The sequence below is a fragment of the Ostrea edulis genome, chromosome 6 (assembly GCF_947568905.1).
Source record: "Ostrea edulis chromosome 6, xbOstEdul1.1, whole genome shotgun sequence".
Classification (NCBI taxonomy): Eukaryota; Metazoa; Mollusca; class Bivalvia; order Ostreida; family Ostreidae; genus Ostrea; species Ostrea edulis.
Genome location: NC_079169.1, coordinates 93,301,618 through 93,322,642, shown reverse-complemented (window position 1 = coordinate 93,322,642; position 21,025 = coordinate 93,301,618). Strand labels below are relative to the sequence as shown.

At 33.0% G+C, this 21,025-nt stretch overlaps 2 protein-coding genes across 11 annotated transcripts in view; one reads left to right on the top strand and one right to left on the bottom strand.

Annotated features, from left to right (window-relative positions):
* Positions 1-370: 370 nt before the first annotated feature.
* On the top strand, positions 371-12,199 carry LOC125648277 (NADH-cytochrome b5 reductase 3-like). Of its 2 annotated transcripts, none has more exons than XM_056142053.1 (8): positions 371-517; positions 2,169-2,318; positions 3,164-3,236; positions 3,517-3,623; positions 3,750-3,879; positions 8,040-8,209; positions 9,671-9,770; positions 11,740-12,199. In XM_056142053.1, exons 1-8 carry the CDS (start codon positions 497-499, stop codon positions 11,910-11,912), a joined length of 924 nt encoding a protein of 307 aa, XP_055998028.1. In that variant the 5' UTR covers positions 371-496; the 3' UTR covers positions 11,913-12,199. The 2 variants fall into 2 exon arrangements, with proteins under 2 accessions (XP_055998028.1, XP_048731211.2); XM_048875254.2 differs by having other exon boundaries at positions 422-936.
* Positions 12,200-14,922: 2,723 nt separating this feature from the next.
* Positions 14,923-21,025, bottom strand: part of LOC125683814 (tumor protein p53-inducible protein 11-like) — a 102,115-nt gene continuing 96,012 nt past the window's right edge. For all 9 annotated transcript variants that reach the window (XM_056142752.1, XM_056142753.1, XM_056142754.1 and 6 more), the window contains one exon: positions 14,923-16,674. In XM_056142752.1, the coding sequence (XP_055998727.1) occupies positions 16,672-16,674 (3 nt within the window). In that variant the 3' untranslated portion in view covers positions 14,923-16,671. The remainder of the gene's footprint in view (positions 16,675-21,025) is intronic.

Genomic DNA, 21,025 nt, shown 5'->3' with positions numbered 1-21,025 from the left:
ATACATGTACATGTATATCCAGTGCCGGAATGGGTGGGTGGGGGGGGGGGGTATATTTAAGGAAATCATGGTCTCTTGTTTAGAAAAAAAGGTAAAAGAAGCAAATATTTTTTATATTTGAAGTGGTTTTTAATCTCGCTTAGACTCACTTAAAATACCTAGCAACGTTTGTTGAGAGTATATTACTATCTTTATCATGTTTGATTATTTTTATAACACAGACTATTAAAATATATTTTTTAATCAGTATGGATGTTTATAAACATTAATCTACAAAATAAAGAAAGCAATAAGTGCATAACAGACGATCATCAATGTAAGCTCAATGTATTTTTGGGAGAAACATCTAGAGGCGAAACGTCTCGGGGTAAATCGTCTTGGGGACGAATCTTTTAGCACGAAACGTCCGTAGGGGCGAAACGTCCCATTACAGATCAGGATTTGGGTGTAGGTAGGATTTGTTCACCCACCACAATTGCACAAGAGAAGAGAGGAAATGACAAACACAGATTTGTGGGTACGTTTTTAATCATTGAGAGTAAACATTTTAAGTGTCAGGGTCTCAAAAATGGTGAATATAACCCTGATATGCCACCGAATGTAAATGTCACTTTGCATATACACAGTTTGTTGCAATGTACGTCATGCGGCGCCCTGACAGAATCTCAGCACTTAGTGTGGATCCGTTGTAGACACAAAAATAATGCATTGACAAAACTTTCGACATTGCTTATATTTGCATAAAATTTTCGAAATAAATATATTGGGTCTCTGAAGAACAAGCATATAAAAAAAAACTAAGGACAAGGACGGGAAATGGTTATGAATCTGGCCGGATATTTTTACTCCGGGTTAAAATTGACTGTTACGTCGGGCTTTGAGTGACCAAGTTTGGAGGACATTCATTCCAACAGGATGAGTCGAGCTGCTGCCATCGTAAGTGTGATTAACAGGCAAGAATGTATGTGTCAACTTAATGTCGTTTTATCAGTTGTGAACTGGGTCAGATCACAAGTTACGTGCACATGTGCACATATCCATTCAAGTGTGACAAGGTGCAATTACCGGTGACTGTGTCAGTTCAAAGGTATCTGAATTTTAATCAAGAAATACATGTAGATACAAATAGAAAAAAACCCCACCTCTATCTTTACGTATTTAAAAAAAAATAGCATTTATACATTAAGTATAGTTTTTCCTTCTTTTTTCTATTTATATCTAGGTCCTATTTTGATTAAAATTCAGATACCTATGGTTAGTTACACGTGCCAGGGATTAAATATATATACTTCAGTTCAACATACCTAACGGTTGACTGCACACTGAATATTGAGAAAAATATACTCCATATATAATGCATAATTTATGCAATTCAGTTAGCCCCGTGATAGCCTGCGTTATTTGACATGGCAGTTGGAAGAGGGTGTGGGTGGATAGGGAATTGAGCCCAGCACCCATACATTGTATGTCACAAGTTAAGTGTTGAGCTATCCAGGCCAATGATTCTTACACCACTTCATTATTACCATCAAATCACTGTCACCCGTTGGCCTCGTCAAGTCAAGGTTTCCCGGCCAGTAACGCTGTATATTAACACTGTTGATGCTATGTGATTTATCTTTTCTTGAGTTTGAGTCTGAAAATTTGAATCTGTTGGTCATATCTATTAATAAACTTTCCTGTGATTTGTCAGTTTAGAATAATAGTAACAAGGTACAGACTGTTGTGTTGCTTTGAAGTTTGAGTTTTCCTAACGGATTGACTCGGGGCAACTCCTGTTTAGAGACCAGGGAGACCATTTTTGGTTTAGGATACATGTAGCTCCTGTAGAGAGCAGGGGGTGGGGGATGGGGGGTGTGTGTCCAGCCATGGTAAATGATGTTGGTCTAACCATTGCTGTAAGGTAAATCATCTTGGTCTAATCCATCCCCAAAAATTTGTCATATTGCCCCTCCATACTGGTAAATAACCATGGTCAAACATGCCTTGATTCTGGTCAATCTGCGGCGAGTGCCCCAAATAGAATTTTGAAAAGTGTTTATAAATGTGGGAGTTAAATTAGAGATTGATACATGGAACATCATACATGGTAGAAATTTATATATTGTTAAGGCATGGAGCCAACAGAATACAATACACTGCATTAGAAATGATTTTGATTTTGACAGGGTGTGCCAGTACTGATAGGGGTAGGTCTGGTAGCGGTCACTGCTGTCCTAGCCAAAATTTTCTTATTTGGAAACAAGAAAAAGGCCAAGTCACCTGTCACACTGCAGGACCCGAATATCAAGTATCCTCTGAAGTTGGTGGATAAAGAGGTAAACCTACAACACCTGTATATATATCAAGTATCCTCTCATTATGGCAGGTTGTTCACTAAAGACGCATTAAAATCTACGTTATATTTGTATAAAGGAATGACTTTCTTGTGTGTATGAACTGTAAAGTTGTATTTATTGTCATCTCGTCTCTCTTTTTTAGCTTTCTAAGCTGAAAGCTCAAGTGAGCTATTCTGATCACTTTTTGCATGGTGTCGGTTGATCTGTCCATAAACTTTCAATTTTACAATTTTTACTTCTTCTCCAGAACCAGTGGGCCAATTTCAATCAAACTTGGCACAAGTCATCCTTTGGTAAAGGGGATTGAAATTTGTTCAAGGGAAGGACTGCCCTCCCTTCAAAGGGGAGATAATTAAGAAAATACAAAAATAGGGTGGGGACATTTAAAAATTTAAAAATGTGGTTTCAAAAACCACTAGGCCAGAAAAATTGAAACTTTCATGAAAACTTCCTGACATGTGTAGACTTTCAAGTTTGTTCAAATCATGGCTCTCGGGGATAAGGTTGGGTCCCAATTAGGGATCAAAATTTTAAGTGTGGATCTATGGTAAAAATCTTTTAAAAAATCTTCTCAATAATGACAGAGCTATGATTAATTATGTTAATATGCAAGCATTTGAAGTTGTGTGTGGATATATGGGATGATTAACAGTGAGCATTACAGACTGGATCTGATTATTTTACCTAATTTAGCAGGATTAACACCTTTGGCAGTGGAAAAAAAAAGAGAGCACTGCTTTTTAAAATTTGTGCAATACATTAAAATAAGTACATATGCAGTAATTCAGAAGAATTTTTCCTTTTTTTTTTTCTTTTTTTTTTAGGAAATAAGCCATGACACAAGAAGGTTTCGGTTTGCACTTCCTAGTCCAGAGCACATTCTGGGACTTCCTGTTGGTAAGTACAAGCTGCACAATTTTGCATTCTAGTAACAGGTTATTCTGTACATACCAGTGGCTGATGTCAGGTCAGAAGAAATAGAGAGTTTAGGAGCTGTCTCTCTCTTCTCTTACTCTCTCTCTTATCTCTGTACTGGTATCCAGGATAGACTCTCAAGCCTCCCAGTGACCTTGAAAAGCCTCCCAGTGACCTTGAAGAGTTAAATCTATCTGGAAATTTGAGGTACAAAAAGATGTTTAGAAATCAAATAAACTGTACACCCATTATCTGTCTTCAGGCCAGCACATCTACTTGACCGCACGGATTGACGGACAGCTGGTAATCCGCCCCTACACACCAGTATCCAGTGATGATGAAAAGGGGTATATGGACCTCGTCATCAAGGCAAGTGATCTTTTTGATTGACACATAATGGAAAGGGGATGAAAGATACAATTGTCTGACTGTAATTTATATAACGAAACATCCAAAGTAGTGAACCACAGTATATTTATTTTTCTTTCTTACCAGGTTTACTTCAAGAATGTCCACCCTAAATTTCCTGAGGGGGGAAAGATGTCCCAGCACTTGGAGAACATGTCTATTGGGGACTTCATCGATGTCAGGGGACCCAACGGTTTACTGGTCTACGAAGGGAAAGGTACGGTATTACATATTGTCATTGTCTTCAACCAGCGGTAAATGAATGAGGCATAGTATTACATATAAAATAATCTCCTACCAGTATCATGAGTATGCTGTTGAATCATAAATTTCATAGAGGCTTGATTTCCATCGATTTCATGAGTATCCCTATTCATAAATTTAAAACCACAACAAAGTGCATGATTTATATGTTTCAATGTCAAGACCATATCCATGAAATGATGTCTACAGACTTTCCAAATTTTGTGAATATTGGCTTTATGAATCAGAAACACCAGATTGTTGTAATGCAAATGAAAGTACATGTAGATGTAAGGTATATTTAATGTTAGAGAACGAAGTCTGGTGTTAAATAACTGGTATAGATATACACTGTACATGTACTGGTATATATTACTGGTATAGATATATACTGTACATGTACTGGTATATATTACTGGTATAGATATATATTGTACATGTACTGGTATATATTACTGGTATAGATATACACTGTACATGTACTGGTATATATTACTGGTATAGATATACACTGTACATGTACTGGTATATATTACTGATATAGATATACACTGTACATGTACTGGTATATATTACTGGTATAGATATATACTGTACATTTACTGGTATATATTACTGGTATAGATATATATTGTACATGTACTGGTATATGTTACTGGTATAGATATATACTGTACATGTACTGGTATATATTACTGATATAGATATACACTGTACATGTACTGGTATTTATTACTAATATAGATATACACTGTACATGTACTGGTATATATTACTGGTATAGATATATATTGTACATGTACTGGTATATATTACTGGTATAGATATATATTGTACATGTACTGGTATTTATTACTGATATAGATATATACTGTACATGTACTGGTATATATTACTGGTATAGATATATACTGTACATGTACTGGTATTTATTACTGATATAGATATACACTGTACATGTACTGGTATTTATTACTGATATAGATATATACTGTACATGTACTGGTATATATTACTGGTATAGATATATATTGTACATGTACTGGTATATATTACTGGTATAGATATATATTGTACATGTACTGGTATATATTACTGGTATAGATATACACTGTACATGTACTGGTTATATATTACTGGTATAGATATATATTGTACATGTACTGGTTATATTACTGGTATAGATATATATTGTACATGTACTGGTATATATTACTGGTATAGATATATATTGTACATGTACTGGTATTTATTACTGGTATAGATATATATTGTACATGTACTGGTATATGTTACTGGTATAGATATATACTGTACATGTACTGGTATATATTACTGGTATAGATATATATTGTACATGTACTGGTATATATTACTGGTATAGATATATATTGTACATGTACTGGTTATATATTACTGGTATAGATATATACTGTACATGTACTGGTATATATTACTGATATAGATATACACTGTACATGTACTGGTATATGTTACTGGTATAGATATACATTGTACATGTACTGGTATATATTACTGGTATAAATATATACTGTACATTTACTGGTTATATATTACTATAGATATATATTGTACATGTACTGGTATATATTACTGGTATAGATATATACTGTACATGTACTGGTTATATATTACTATAGATATATATTGTACATGTACTGGTATATATTACTGGTATAGATATATACTATATATGTACTGGTTATATATTACTGGTATAGATATATATTGTACATGTACTGGTTATATATTACTGGTATAGATATATATTGTACATGTACTGGTTATATATTACTGGTATAGATATATATTGTACATTTACTGGTTATATATTACTGGTATAGATATATATTGTACATGTACTGGTATATATTACTGGTATAGATATATACTGTACATTTACTGGTTATATATTACTATAGATATATATTGTACATGTACTGGTATATATTACTGGTATAGATATATATTATATATTACTGGTATAGATATATATTGTACATGTACTGGTTATATATTACTGGTATAGATATATATTGTACATGTACTGGTATATATTACTGGTATAGATATATATTGTACATGTACTGGTATATATTACTGGTAAAGATATATACTGTACATGTACTGGTTATATATTACTGATATAGATATACACTGTACATGTAGTGGTTATATATTACTGGTATAGATATATATTGTACATGTACTGGTATATATTACTGGTATAGATATATACTGTACATGTACTGGTTATATATTACTGATATAGATATACACTGTACATGTAGTGGTTATATATTACTGGTATAGATATATATTGTACATGTACTGGTATATATTACTGATATAGATATATATTGTACATGTACTGGTATATATTACTGGTATAGATATATACTGTACATGTACTGGTTATATATTACTGATATAGATATACACTGTACATGTACTGGTATATATTACTGGCATAGATATATATTCTACATGTACTGGTATATATTACTGGTATAGATATATATTGTACATGTACTGGTATATATTACTGGTATAGATATATACTGTACATGTACTGGTATATATTACTGGTATAGATATATACTGTACATGTACTGGTATATATTACTGGTATAGATATATATTGTACATGTACTGGTATATATTACTGATATAGATATATACTGTACATGTACTGGTATATATTACTGGTATAGATATATACTGTACATGTACTGGTATATATTACTGGTATAGATATATATTGTACATGTACTGGTATATATTACTGGTATAGATATATACTGTACATGTACTGGTATATATTACTGGTATAGATATATACTGTACATGTACTGGGTATATATTACTGATATAGATATATACTGTACATGTACTGGTGTATATTACTGATATAGATATATACTGTACATGTACTGGTGTATATTACTGGTATAGATATATACTGTACATGTACTGGTGTATATTACTGGTATAGATATATACTGTACATGTACTGGGTATATATTACTGATATAGATATATACTGTACATGTACTGGTGTATATTACTGATATAGATATATACTGTACATGTACTGGTGTATATTACTGGTATAGATATATACTGTACATGTACTGGTGTATATTACTGGTATAGATATATACTGTACATGTACTGGTATATATTACTGGTATAGATATATACTGTACATGTACTGGTATGTATTACTGGTATAGATATATATTGTACATGTACTGGTTATATATTACTGGTATAGATATATATTGTATATTACTGGTATAGATATATATTGTACATGTACTGGTATATATTACTGGTATAGATATATATTGTACATGTACTGGTGTATATTACTGGTATAGATATATACTGTACATGTACTTGTTATATATTACTGATATAGATATATATTGTACATGTACTGGTATATATTACTGATATAGATATACACTGTACATGTACTGGTACATTATGTATGTATTAAATGTTATACTTATGGACTCTTGCTATAAACGAAAGTTTGTAAATATTTCTGTACAAAATGTGAAAAATATGTAAAACATGAAAAAATTGTAACATTACAAACTAAATAAAGTCAAATTGATGAAATTATTTGAAGTGTTTTCTGGATATTTGTTTTTAGAGCTTTCCGGTATAGAGAAACTCTGTAGTCGCTTGAACTCCTTTCACACATTGATTGAAACATGTATCATGTAGTTGCATCATGTTGGTAAATAAATATCAATGAGCACTCTACAGTACAGAAACTTTCAAACATACCCATAGTTTGTTAAAAACCGAGAAAATTTGAACTCTTCAAAAGGAGGTAGAAAAATTTTGTGTAGCAAGTGTCTTTAACTTAAAGAGCACATGTATTTACTTTTGTTGCTCAGGGCTGTTACTGTTTATTGCTGGTTATAAAATCTGAGACTGCAATGATTTACACAAATGCTTGCAAAATTCATCCAAACTTGAAAGAGATGATAAATTCAAGGACTGGATTTAGAAGTTACCTTCAAATCAACACCATACTGAGAGTTACTTCTCTTGTGACATACTTGAATACTTGTGATGGTATAATTTTATCCACAGGTGTCTTCAAGGTGCGCCCAGACAAGAAGTCTCCCCCTGAGACAGTGACGGCCCGCAATGTTGGGATGATTGCGGGAGGAACAGGCATCACCCCTATGCTTCAGCTCGTTAGGGAGGTCTTCAAGGATCCTGAGGATAAAACCCAACTACATCTTCTGTTTGCCAACCAGGTTGCACAACCAAAATTATTAATTTGAAAATATAATTCCTCACCTTTGGATGATATAATTATTCATTATTTTAAGTGACTGACATAGTGAATTGTTGTCACGAAAATCGTGGTAAAGCAGCCAAGGGTTGTAGAGAAGTGAAGCGGATCTTAAACCCTTGGCTTGTGAAGATACCAGAGCTGGGGCATATGTTACCCTTTTCTGTCCTTTTGTTATTCCATCATAAATCAGTTTCTGTTCATTATTTTCACTATGGATGCTTATATTCAAAATTTGGTATATAGATACATTATGAGAATATCCAGGCAAAGTTTTTATCTGGTTCTGGTTGAATAATATTTTGACAGAGTTGTGCCCCTTGGACTTAAATATTTTAAAACAATTCAGTTTCTTCTCATTATCTCAGTCATACATGGACATTTTGAATTTAATTGTCATGAGAATACACTGGTGAAATTACTACAAGGTTCCAGTCAGTTAAATTTTGGCAGAGTTATGCCCCTTGAACTTAGAAATTTTTTTAATGATTCAGTTTCCACACATTATATCAGTCATTCATACACATGTTGAATCAAAATTTGGGATATAGATATTTTATGAGAATATGCAGGTCAAGTACCTACACGGGTCTGGGAGGGCATTTGTGTTGCTTCAACACATAGATCAACATGTAGTTGTGATGTATTTTTTGAAAAATCAATAAAACAAGAGATAAAGTTCAAGAAAAATACTGAAATAGCATTACATGTATTATTAATATCTTCTCTGAAGATTTGAAATTGTCCATGCTGTTTTAGTTGCATGTTTAAACATCCATTTTTCCATCTCCACTGATATGGTCCAAATTTGAAAGAATTGGAATGGTAGTTATCAAGAAGTTAGACATGTTCAGTTGTTAATGCACAAAGGATGATGAAGGATTGCAGTAGATCACTCGAGTGACTCAGGTGACCTAAAAACTGCCAGTGTAGTTATCAGGTTAAGCCTTTAGCTTAATGGTCCAAAATGACTATGAAGCATCTTCAGGACAAGATGGACATAAATTTTAAAATTCGGCACCCCTTGGGCCTTAGGGGCAGGGCAAAAACTGCCACAAATTGACCAATTTTCAAAAATCTTCCACACATGTGCAAGAAAAACCAAATGCATAGTGATGTAGAGCAGGAAAGCCTCTACCAGAATTGTAAATTTTGTAATGATAAATCACAGAATTTGAAATATTTCTACTTTACATTAATACTGACAGAACCAACTGCTTTTCTTTCCGTTACACTGCATGCATTTAAGTTAAATGTAACGGGAAGAAAACTTAATGTGGTATATATGACGATGCAGTAATATGGGCAATGTGTATTTAGCCCATTTAGGATGAAAATTTTCAGAACTGTATTTACTAAACTTGTTTCACTATTTTGAGTTTACTGTATGTAATTATACTAAATGAATGTACACGATTTTCAGACTGAAGATGACATTCTGTTGAGACCAGAACTAGAGGAAATTCAGGCTGCTAATCCTGAGCGTTTCAAGTTATGGTACACAATAGATCGACCAGCAGAAGGTAATATAACCATGGTTACAGATTGATCAATTAACACTCGATGGTTGATACTGAGAAACTCTTCAATAACGGACTCCTCTCCCTGAAAACTGGTAACCCCCTCCCTGCAATCAGTCTTATTTATTCCATGTACAGAAAATCTCATAATGCCAGCCACTCCTTGAAACAGTACATTAGCCAACTTGTAATTTAATTTACCATTAACAAACATAAGAAATACTCAACAAAACGGGCCCCACTTGGCGATCATGTTAGAAGCCATGTGTTCATGTCCCCATGACGGTAGATGTTGATTCGATATGTGGTCCATGATTTTCTACCTATACTGTTTAGTTTTCACCTGAGATTGACGTGTATTGGAATCATTTTTTTACACGAATATCAGGAATAATACAGTAATTTACAAATTTATGTAGATCCGGAATTTTAAAAAGATAACGCCAACACCAGGCACAGATAGTGTAAAGTCATTGAGAACAAATTTTAGGAATCGGGGTATACTAAATTTCTTACATTATCCAAGGTTCACTATGAATTCAAGAAAAAATATCTAGAAGATATCTCGGTCACCATCTTCACAAGTCAAGGGTTATTGATTTGTTACCTCGCACTAACCCTTGACATCAGTCACTATATAAAAGTTGGGCTCATTAAACCATTACGCAATCCACTATAAATAAAACATCCAATGAAATCACTGCATCTTGATATGGTGTACATGGATACAAATGATGCAATCTCATACAACACGTGCAGTTGTAATGTTTACACCACTAATTACGTTTATTGATAGTAGATCAAGTTTGGAAACCTTTTTGCTTAAGATAATATTGCTGTTTTTAAACAATTGAAATAGCCATAACTGTAGGTATCAATATGTGGTTTTATTTGAATCTCTCGCTTCACATTGTTATAAATAGAACCGCATTCTCATTGGTTCCCACTTTTCATTGTGGGTTGTATCTTGCTTAACGTCTCGCTCGAGAATTTTTCACTCATATGGAGACTTCACCAAGACCGGTGAAGGGCTTCAAATTTAGGCCTATGCTCGGCGCTTACGGCCATTGAGCAGCGAGAGTTCTTTAGCGTGCCACACCTTCTGTGACATGGGACATCCGTTTTTAAGGTCATCTCCAAGGACCCGTGACATTCACACCTGATGCCTAGTGCTTAGCGATGGAACTATCACTCGCTGTTTTAACGACTTAGGTCTGTTGTGGCCGGGATTCGAACCCCGATCCTTCATTGTGGAAACAATCAGAACGAGCCCAACTTTTTCATTGTCACTGATGTCAAGGGTTAGTGCAAGGTAACGAATCAATAACCCTTGACTTGTGAAGATGCTCAGCCACTAGTTGTATGATTTGTATTTAGTGTATACATATTTAGTAAAGTCAATGTGGAAATCAATTTCAGGAATTAATATTTTCTTGACTGGTGCATGCATGTAGGAGATATTATAAAATACAATAGCAGTTGCTATAGGTTAGACACTTGCCTTGCAATAAGCCAATGGGCCTAAGTAATTACAGATGAAAGGAAACAGTAAAAGCTGTGGAAAAGGGACATAACTCCGCAGTTGTTACTAATCAGTAAACCAGTATAAACCCCTCTATCTATAGTCTCACGGCTGGCCGGTATTGTGGAGTTTCACTGTAGTAATAGATTCAGCATTGATTCTATAACCATGGTAGCAGATTAAGTAAAAAATACCAACTGACTGATACAGCAATTTAAAAGGAGACTAATTAAGGTGGTGACTAATTGAACAATGAATATCAGATTTACCACCAAAAGTAAATTCTAAGAGGACTAAGTATAAGGTAAAAAGAAATTTAGATGTTTATGTGAACCTTTAATAATTTAGTATTTTAAGAATTAATGATGCTAATTTCACACTGGATTGATAAAACTCTTTACTTAGCAGATTCTAAATTGTGAGATATGAATATACAATTCTTAATTTCAGACTGGAAGTACAGTAAGGGGTTTGTAAATGATGAGATGATAAAAGGTCACCTGCCTCCACCCAGCAACGACACGGTCATCCTAATGTGTGGGCCCCCACCCATGATCAACTTTGCCTGCCAGCCCAACCTTGACAAACTTGGATACAGCCAGAAGTCCAGATTTGCCTACTAAACAGCTTTCGTTGTTTGACAAGCGACGTGGCTTTCACAATTATGGGTGTAGAGGCATTACGTGAATTGCATATTTAAATTATTTATGAAATGAGGTGCGATTGTGGATTTCGAGAACGTTTCCATAATGGGAATATATTGCACACACTTCTGGGAAGGGAGATGGACATATGAATGTTCTTTGCTGCTCGCATGTTTTTGTTTTGTAATCATCGCTGGGTATTGTCTTGTAATATATACTATGCACTGGTGCACCATGTTTGTCAATTAATAAATATTTCTACTTTTTCAGAATTTTTTGTTGAAATTCATTCAGTGCTCATAACCAAAACAGTAAAAAGTCAGGATTTTTTAACTCGTCATGTTCAGCAATGTGAAAGATTTAATTCACTACTTCCCTGTTAATATTCTCTTCTTGTGGAAGACCCAGAGCTGTTTACTCAAGTGGCATTGATTTGTGTAACATGATTAAAACATGAAATAATTTAATATCCTGCTTGTCTCTGCTCGTGTATTTAATAAGTGGTCATAGGATCAGATTTCCAGTTCACCAGACTGGTTCCTACTTAGTACAGCTTTGTATCTCCGGAACATGAATGCAATCATTAGAAAACCTTCAAATTTCTTCCCACGACAACTGACCTGAATTTATTACGCTAACTGCAATAATTCACACCAACTTGTTTTCATCATAAAATTTGCTGAAATTTGGTAAAATTAAATGGAAAGGAGTATGGAAATGTTCAAGTTGTGCATATTGAGAAAAGGATTCCATTTTGTAAAGGGGCATGAATTGTGAAAGAAAAGGTTGTAAGAGTAGGTACATACATGTAATTACATGGACAGGATGCAGTTGTCCAAAGTTGCTATGAATCATACCAAGGACAAATTAATACACGTGTAACTTCACTTCTGCTGTCCTCATCATGAAAACTTACAAGATATTCTTGTAATGGGGTTATCCCAGTGGGGTGAGATTCTAGTGCCTTACTGATATTCTAATGCAATGTAATGGGGTTATCCTAGTGGGGAGAGATTCTAGTGCCCTACAGATGAATGTTGCCTCAAATCATATGAAGCACCAACTGTGGCCAATTAATCTTAAAGGGACTGATTCACGATTTTAACCAAAATTTTGTTTTTCACTTTTAATGATCAAAATCTACTGTCTAATGTGTTTGAAATATTTCACATGAAAATTAAGGTGATATATCATCACAGAAGCTCATTTTAGAGAGTGTGTTATTTGTTTTGTAAACAAAGATTGCAGTATGCTATTGTTTACGAAATTTTCAAAAGAAATGGATATCGTTCTAAGTATTATTATATCTTTCACGTTTCAAGCATTTTGGGGGTGAAATGTGTCATCTAAAAGTTAAAATTTGTGACTATGCAAATTTAAGATGCATTATATTACAAAATCAATAGTTCACTTGTGTTTGTTTACATAAAAAGACTCGAGTCTTTGTTTACATAACACATATTTAAGGCTAAAATATTACTTTTATTCTTGCATTCAAAAGGTAAAAATTTTGGCTGTCAACATTAAATGAGCTATATTTCTAATGTTTGACATCAAAAATGAAAAATAGTTTTATCAAAAATCGTGAACCAGTCCCTTTAAGGAGCACCAAATTTACTTAAACTCAAATAATTGAAGGTATATTTAATTGTTTGAAGATATCAATTAATTTGATGGGTGCAATTAAAGATCTTTTCAAATAAATTGTATTTTCAATTGCACACATTAGGATAGCATTAATTATTCTGCTGAATTGACGTGCACAATAATTGAATTGATGCACGCTACAATTCAATTGAAGAGAGCAAGTTTAACTAATGCACGCATAATTCAATTAATGTGCACAATATTTGAATTATTGCCGTTTTTAATTGAATTTTAGTGTGCATCAATTCAAATGATGCGCGTGCATTAATTGAATTGCTTTCTTCAATTTAATTCAATTGCACAAAATAATTCTGCAGAGCAACTATCTAATATCACTGTAAAAAATTTAAAATATCTTCGATTAAATCGAGCTCTAAATTAATTTTCTCAAGCAATATTTCCACCATATTGATGTGCTCATCAACTAAATTGATGAGAGCAATATTACTGCTCTAAACAATTCAATTGACGTATGCGATAATTGAATTGATGCACACATCAATACTAATGTTGCACGCAAGAATGAATTTAATGCATGTATCAATTCCATTGTTTCATACAAAATTGAATCGATATCTTCAAATCTTGGTGTAAAACCTGGTATCTTTATTGCACCAATTGAAAGAAACTAGAGTTATCTGCCCTTTATAGGTGTATACCTTTCATAATGGTTCATGTAGAAACAGGAATTATACGCCAGCCTTTATGGTGGCTTGTATAGCGACAGAATTTATCAACATGCCAACCTTTTTCCATTGACGGTCTCTTTAAAGTTATAGCTATTTTGGAGGTCTATTGAATTAGGAATAATATTTTGCCTATATATATCAATTCACATGTCTTTAACAACAAAGTAAATATTTGCCATTTTTTAACATTTAAAACAATGCCAAATTTTCCAGATTAACTGAATTAGTGACAGTCTAAACTATCAATAACTTTGACAATACACCACTGTCAGTCAAGTTCACATTGTCCTGAAGTCTGTTACAGATAAAAGAATGGAAGACAAAAATACTAACATCGAGTTTAATAATCGAGTGTGAATAAAATCAATACATAAATCACCAGTAATTATGTAAATGAAAGAAGGATATTAAACAAATCATCCCAATTAATATATTCCTTGAGAACACTTTGTACATTGGACATACTTAAGCTTATTTCATGATAACTTGTTCTGTCCTCTCTACTTAGTGCACAAATGTAATAACACATTTTTATTTCATAAGAATGATGGGGCATATGTAAATACCTTGCAGGACCCCCCCCCCCCCTGTCTATTAATTCCATTCAACCACAAAATTGCCCACCTAACTGATACATACAAAACAACATCTAATACCAAAAAATTGACTTTAATTACATAGGTATATCACAAATATAGTAAAATAATTTACATAAATTTTAAACATATACACAAAATATAATGAACATACACTTTGGTTCTGTAGTCTAATAAATTTGGCTATATCATTTTAATTTCTAATAATTACTAAAACAATTTCCATTCATTGTTATTCTAAAAATACATACATTTCCATGAGAGTAAGGCAACAAGTAATAAAAACAGATGTATCTTTCAAGATTGGCTTCAAAAACTCGAAACGTAGTTTCATTCCACCCAAAGAATAAAATTAAAACCATGCACGTTTATAAATTTCACAGTGGTGCAATATTCCTCCGACATCATCCCCATCTTCAATCACTGGACCGTAAAACCAAGTCCTCGGAATTTCACCATGCTATACATAGGAAGCTTTTTTTTTCATTTAGTTTTGAAAATTCTACATTATTGTCAGCTTAAAGAAGGGGATGTCGGAAAACTGCGAGCAGTGCCTTCTTTAATGGCAGGCGTTCTTTATGAGTCAATTCTGTACGTCAATTTCTGCTAATTTTCAATGCAGTTTCCTTATTGTATCTGGTTTGTTAGAGGCCCAGACTCAAGTTGATACATTACATATTTCAAATATGTGTATGTATGCTAATACAAATAATTGACATATCCCAAATCTGTGAATACAGAGATAGAGAAAGTCATTTTTCATGTACTGTGGACAATATATGAGGTCCTATAATCAAATGCCAGTGTTGGCTAATTTGCATACTATATAAATTCCTTTCATCTATAATTTGAGATAAACATATATCTTTTTAAATATGAAAACAGATTTTTTGTTCAAGTCAAAATGTCATCAGAGTTGGGATGCCTTCATTGAGAAATGAAAATAATGAAATAGCAAATGTTTTATTACAGACAAAACATTTAGTAGATGTAAATGTACGAATTTCAGCACATTTTAAAAATCACAACAATTGGGTTTATGACTAGGAAAATAATCCACTATAATTTTATAACAAGAGTTTATATTCAGACTGAGTACAGCTGATCTATACACATGACAACAATCTTCACAAAAATACAAAATGCCATATTCACACATAAACAAGTTTTGTTTGTTTGTTTTTTTGTTTGTTTGTTCAGTTCTATCCTAACAGAACCAAGAATTGTCGACACGATTCTTAGTGAAAGAGCACTGTGAGATTAACTGAGCTACACATGATCCAAAATGATGGAATGACTACCGGTATACGAAATTGTAATTTATAGAAGCAACTTTTGTCTGGATAGACAAAGACAAAATATATTTAGGAGAAGCTCGACAGAGAAGAGATGCTCTTGAAACATTTACCCAGTAGTCTTCTAGTGAGTAGATTTCATAAATTCAAAAACTTTTTCTTAAAATACAAATGTTAATTTCATATGTTCATACTGATCAATGTCCGCGCTTAAATGAAATTGAGCTCACAACTGCTAATTACCTTCCTACAATCAACAATGGATAAACAGATCATAAATATATTATGCAAATCAGCAAATGAATACAGAATTTTCTTTGGAATTTCAAGTTACTGCTTAGACCAATCTACTTCTTTTCGTTGCTCTCTTTCTTGGAGATAATTCCTGGAAAGGCCGGAATGCAGAGCTTGTATCCCAGCCCCCAGTGATATAGACAGTTGATCAGCGTGCTAGCCCCTCCTACCAATATTGGCCAGGTGATACAATTTCCCTGAAATACCGCCCATATTGTCACTGAAAAATAAAAACATACACCGTCATTGCAGATGAACAAAATTAAACTTTTGACTGACAATACCACAATATTCGATGAATCTTTTTTATTTTACCCCAAATAATATTTTCCCTATTACAGATTTTAAATTACATTGATGAAGCAGATGAACTATGTAAAATTGTGGGGGGAACAGATGATGTAAACCACACCTGCAAGGGAGAATTTTCTGGTTCGTTGTAAATTTCTATTACTTTGGAATGGTTTTATTAAATTCCAATTACCAATGACAAGACAAAACATAGAATCCCTAAAACCATATCTATGCATTCATAATACTCCCCAGACTCATCCTCAGAAAAAAAATTAATGTAATAATTGTCATTCAGGGTCCCCCTGCAGAGTGCATCCGTCTGCTTTATTGTCAAATCTTGTGGTGTCTGTCTCTAGCACCCTGAGTCATTGTTACCTACGCATGGTGACGGAGAACACCGACACACAGCAAGTCGTGTTCTAGCCCTCAGTATCGGATCATTCGATATATGTCTCCTCTAGTAGGCTGGATAACTTCACTAATAAACTGCTAACAACACCCGATCCCAGACATAGCAACTCACTGTTATATATGAATTGCCTATTAAGGAGTTGGGTTCAATACTAATATACTGCTAGAATGGCAGATCTCAGGTTTTACTTCATATGGTAATATAATTCAAGACCAATAATCACTGGTAAATGCCCTGATGTCTGTCGACAATATTGTCTTAGAGTGCACCTATTGATACGTCAGATTTGAAGAGCCGTTCACGGTCTCAATTTCCAATCAGTTAGGAGTGTTTTCTTGATATATTGTGTCCATTCCATATCTAATGTCCATTCCCCAATATTTAAAGCAGACTGCAGGATCTACAGATATCATTAGTCCATAAGGTCAAAGTGTTGTTTCTCCTGTTTTTTTTTATTTGTTTGGAAAACTCTTAAGTTTGCTCTATCAACCTGTTCTAAGGGCATTCACTGGTAGCACCTGTCAATGTGGCAAAATGCTGCTTTGTATATACATGTACTAACATCTTTTGACATGAAAATGTGTTGAATTGCATGCCATAACAAAATATTTGTTCAGATTGTAATTATGTTCTACCTTTGGTTTTATGTCTCTGTTTTTCAAATCCAACACAAAAACAGAAGAAAAAAATATTACTAGTGTTTTAGTTGCTTGCCACTTGGGGGATTTTTTTTTTTCAATCCTACTATTGTAAAAGCAAAATATTTTTCAACATCAGTTTGATAGATAAAGTTCTGCTTTACATGCAGTTCACTTCAAATTTGATTCTAGAGGATTAAGATGGATGCTGCACTGAATTTTTTTTAATGGCCCATTGAAGTATCTCGATATGAAGTATAATTTCAACATTAAAAGAGTGATACAAGCTCTCAATTACCACCCTCCTGTGACATCATACGATTTTGCAAAATCAATGATTTATTTAGCTTTATGCATGATAGAACATAAATTTTGTTGAGTCTTTTCCAATATATAGTTATTGTAAAAAAAAAAAAATCTTGTCAAACACGAAATATTTCAAGTTTCAACTATATTTGAAAAATCAATGATATATGTCTCAAAATCTGTTTTCATTAAATTCTCTATCAATTCCATTATGTGATAGATTTCCTTCATTTTTCACATACATTTTGACGTACATTTTTGTAAAGAAGCAGCTTCAAGAAATTGTTATGAATACTATTATATTGTTATAACCAGTTTTTGATAATGCTGTTGAAGGAAAATTGCAATTATCTGACGTTGATTTATGATTCTGTTTATGCATGTCTCACATCTTAAAAAGTCTGATGACTTATAGATTTCATTTGATAATTTATAAGTTTAAGTCTAAAAAATTTAAATACATACACTTTCTATACCTTTATCAGATAATAATGCGAGTATGGAGTAACGTTCAGCAATTTTATTTTGTATTTTTTATGGAATAATAAAAAAGGTGGGTTTTTTTGTTGTTGTTTTTTTGTTTTTTGCAAATAAGAGATATCAGAGTCTTTAAAAATGTTCACCGTGATTTGATGTATAATATGAATATCTAATAAAACATACCTAGCAAACTCAAATAATTGCCCTACAATACAGTGGCATTATGGGCAGTAAGTAAAAAGACTCAGATGTTCGAATTCTTAAAAAAAAAAGATTTATGAAAATCATAATTGCTAATTTTATAAATGCTATTTGTAAATATTTGTTAAATCACTGGCTAAAATCTTAAAGAAACAAGTCAATTAGAAAAATCAAATTGAAATGGCCAAAACTCAGAAATATTGCAAGATTTCAAATTTGAACCAAGCCTGATTGAAATTATATAAAAAGTGGTTAAACAGATTTTTTAAATTTCTAAATAAAATTTTTTATGAAAATTATAAATGTTATTTAAGGAATGACTTTAATTCTGGGGCAAGTTATACGAGTATAACCTGGTTTGGGTCAGTTTACGCCTTTTTATAATCAGCTTGGCGGATTATAAAGCGTTAACTGACCCAAACAAGGTTATACTCGTATAACTTGCCCCAGAATTAAAGTCATTCCTTATATTTAATGCAAGAGACAAAGATGCTAACCTTCGTTTATCAAAATGTACATAAACTCGGAAAAATACAAGTCAATTGAGCTGCGCAATGATTCACTTAGCAACAGCGACACGAAGCGTCTGTGTGAAGTTGCCTTCTTTAATCTTAGTTCTACGGAGCCTGGCCTAGTCTATTTATCAAAATATTGTATCGAAGGTGAAGTTTGTCATGATAAAATATATGTGTAGACTATGCATGCGATGCGTATTTCGCTGCATGCCCTTTAGAGATAGAGATCGACTTTGAAGTTGCTCATCTCCGACAGACTGAGAAAATACGAGAAATTGCATTGTTTAGGAATTAGGTCTAACCAAAACAAGTCTTCAAATATCAGAAAATGCAATAATTTGCGGCTCTTAACTCTGTGAAAACTTCTATTGCATGAAAACTTACGCAACGTTGTCGCTAATAGTAAATCCAACACAAGATAATATGTAAGCAAGTGACAAATTGCGATCCACATGTCAATGTGACTGACGTCATGTGGTAAAATGTGACGTATAAATTTTTGTTTGCTTTGTTGAAAGGCGGATCAATCCCCCCCCTTTTTTTTTCTCCCAGTGAGAAATGTATTTCAAAATGAACAGAGCCATGCTACTTAGTAAATCATTATTTCGAATATAATATCTTTGTTTTAATCTATTATTCGGTCATCATACAGAGAATGATGTTTTACAACAGTGATTTGGAGAGAGAGAGAGAGAGAGAGAGAGAGAGAGAGTAGTTCCAGCATTTGGTTGTCAAGGGTGTGTGTCCCATACCAAACCAGGTTATACAAAAAAATAACTTGCATTCCTCAATTGGAATTTGACCAATCAGAGACAAGGATACAATAAGAATTAAATTATTTGTAAATAATTTTTAAATCTCTGACTAAAATCTTATAGAAACATTTCAAATAGAAAAAAGAAATTGAAATGACATGACCAAAATTCAGAAATAATGCAAGTCTTCAAAGATTATATAAAAAGTGAAAAAGAAAACTGCATTTCCTTGTAAAATGGTTTATAAATAAATGAATTTATAAAGCAAAATAATTTCTTGATGACAAGTGCTACAATTAAGCAGCCATTTGATTATTAGTTTTTCTTCAGGTTTGGTTCAATTTTTAAAATATTGCAACATTTCTGAAATTTGGTCATTTCATTTCAATATCTTTTTAAATATGTCTAATATGATCTAATATCTTTTTCTAATTGACATGTTTTTCTGTCCGAGTCTTCTAGTCAAGTTTTACTAGATATTCAATCATGCATCAAATCAGTGTTTGGAGTAAAAAATCTCTTATTTTGCAAACAAAACACCTTTCATTATTATTTCACAAAACCCCCACAAAAAATTCACATAAAATAATTGAGAGCTTGTATCACTCTTTTGATGTTGAAATCATACTTCATATGAGATGCTTTAACGAGCCATTAAATAAAAGTTTGGTGTAGTGATCCACCTTACAACAGATGCTTTTGACAACATCAAAAGGAAGCAGCCACACGAAACCTAAAACATGAAGGTGAAGTAAACAGGGGCCTTATGGTACCGCAGTCATCACAACACAGAATATCTTTGGTATTGGCACAGGCTAATAAATAATCGTCAGTATAAAAATCTGTCTGATATAATTTACCAGTATCATGATAACTCCTTCCTTACAGTGAAACAAATAAATACAAAACACAGTACTCGTTAATCAGCAAAGAATAAGGCGTCAATTGCTGTGTGTTTCCAATGACGTTA

Coding starts and splice junctions, on each gene's coding strand:
- LOC125648277 (XM_056142053.1), top strand. CDS start 497: ATGACAAACACAGATTTGTGG. Junction 2,319..3,163: donor TGAAGTTGGTGGATAAAGAG/GTAAACCTACAA, acceptor TTTTTTTTTTAG/GAAATAAGCCATGACACAAG. Junction 3,880..8,039: donor ACTGGTCTACGAAGGGAAAG/GTACGGTATTAC, acceptor TTTTATCCACAG/GTGTCTTCAAGGTGCGCCCA.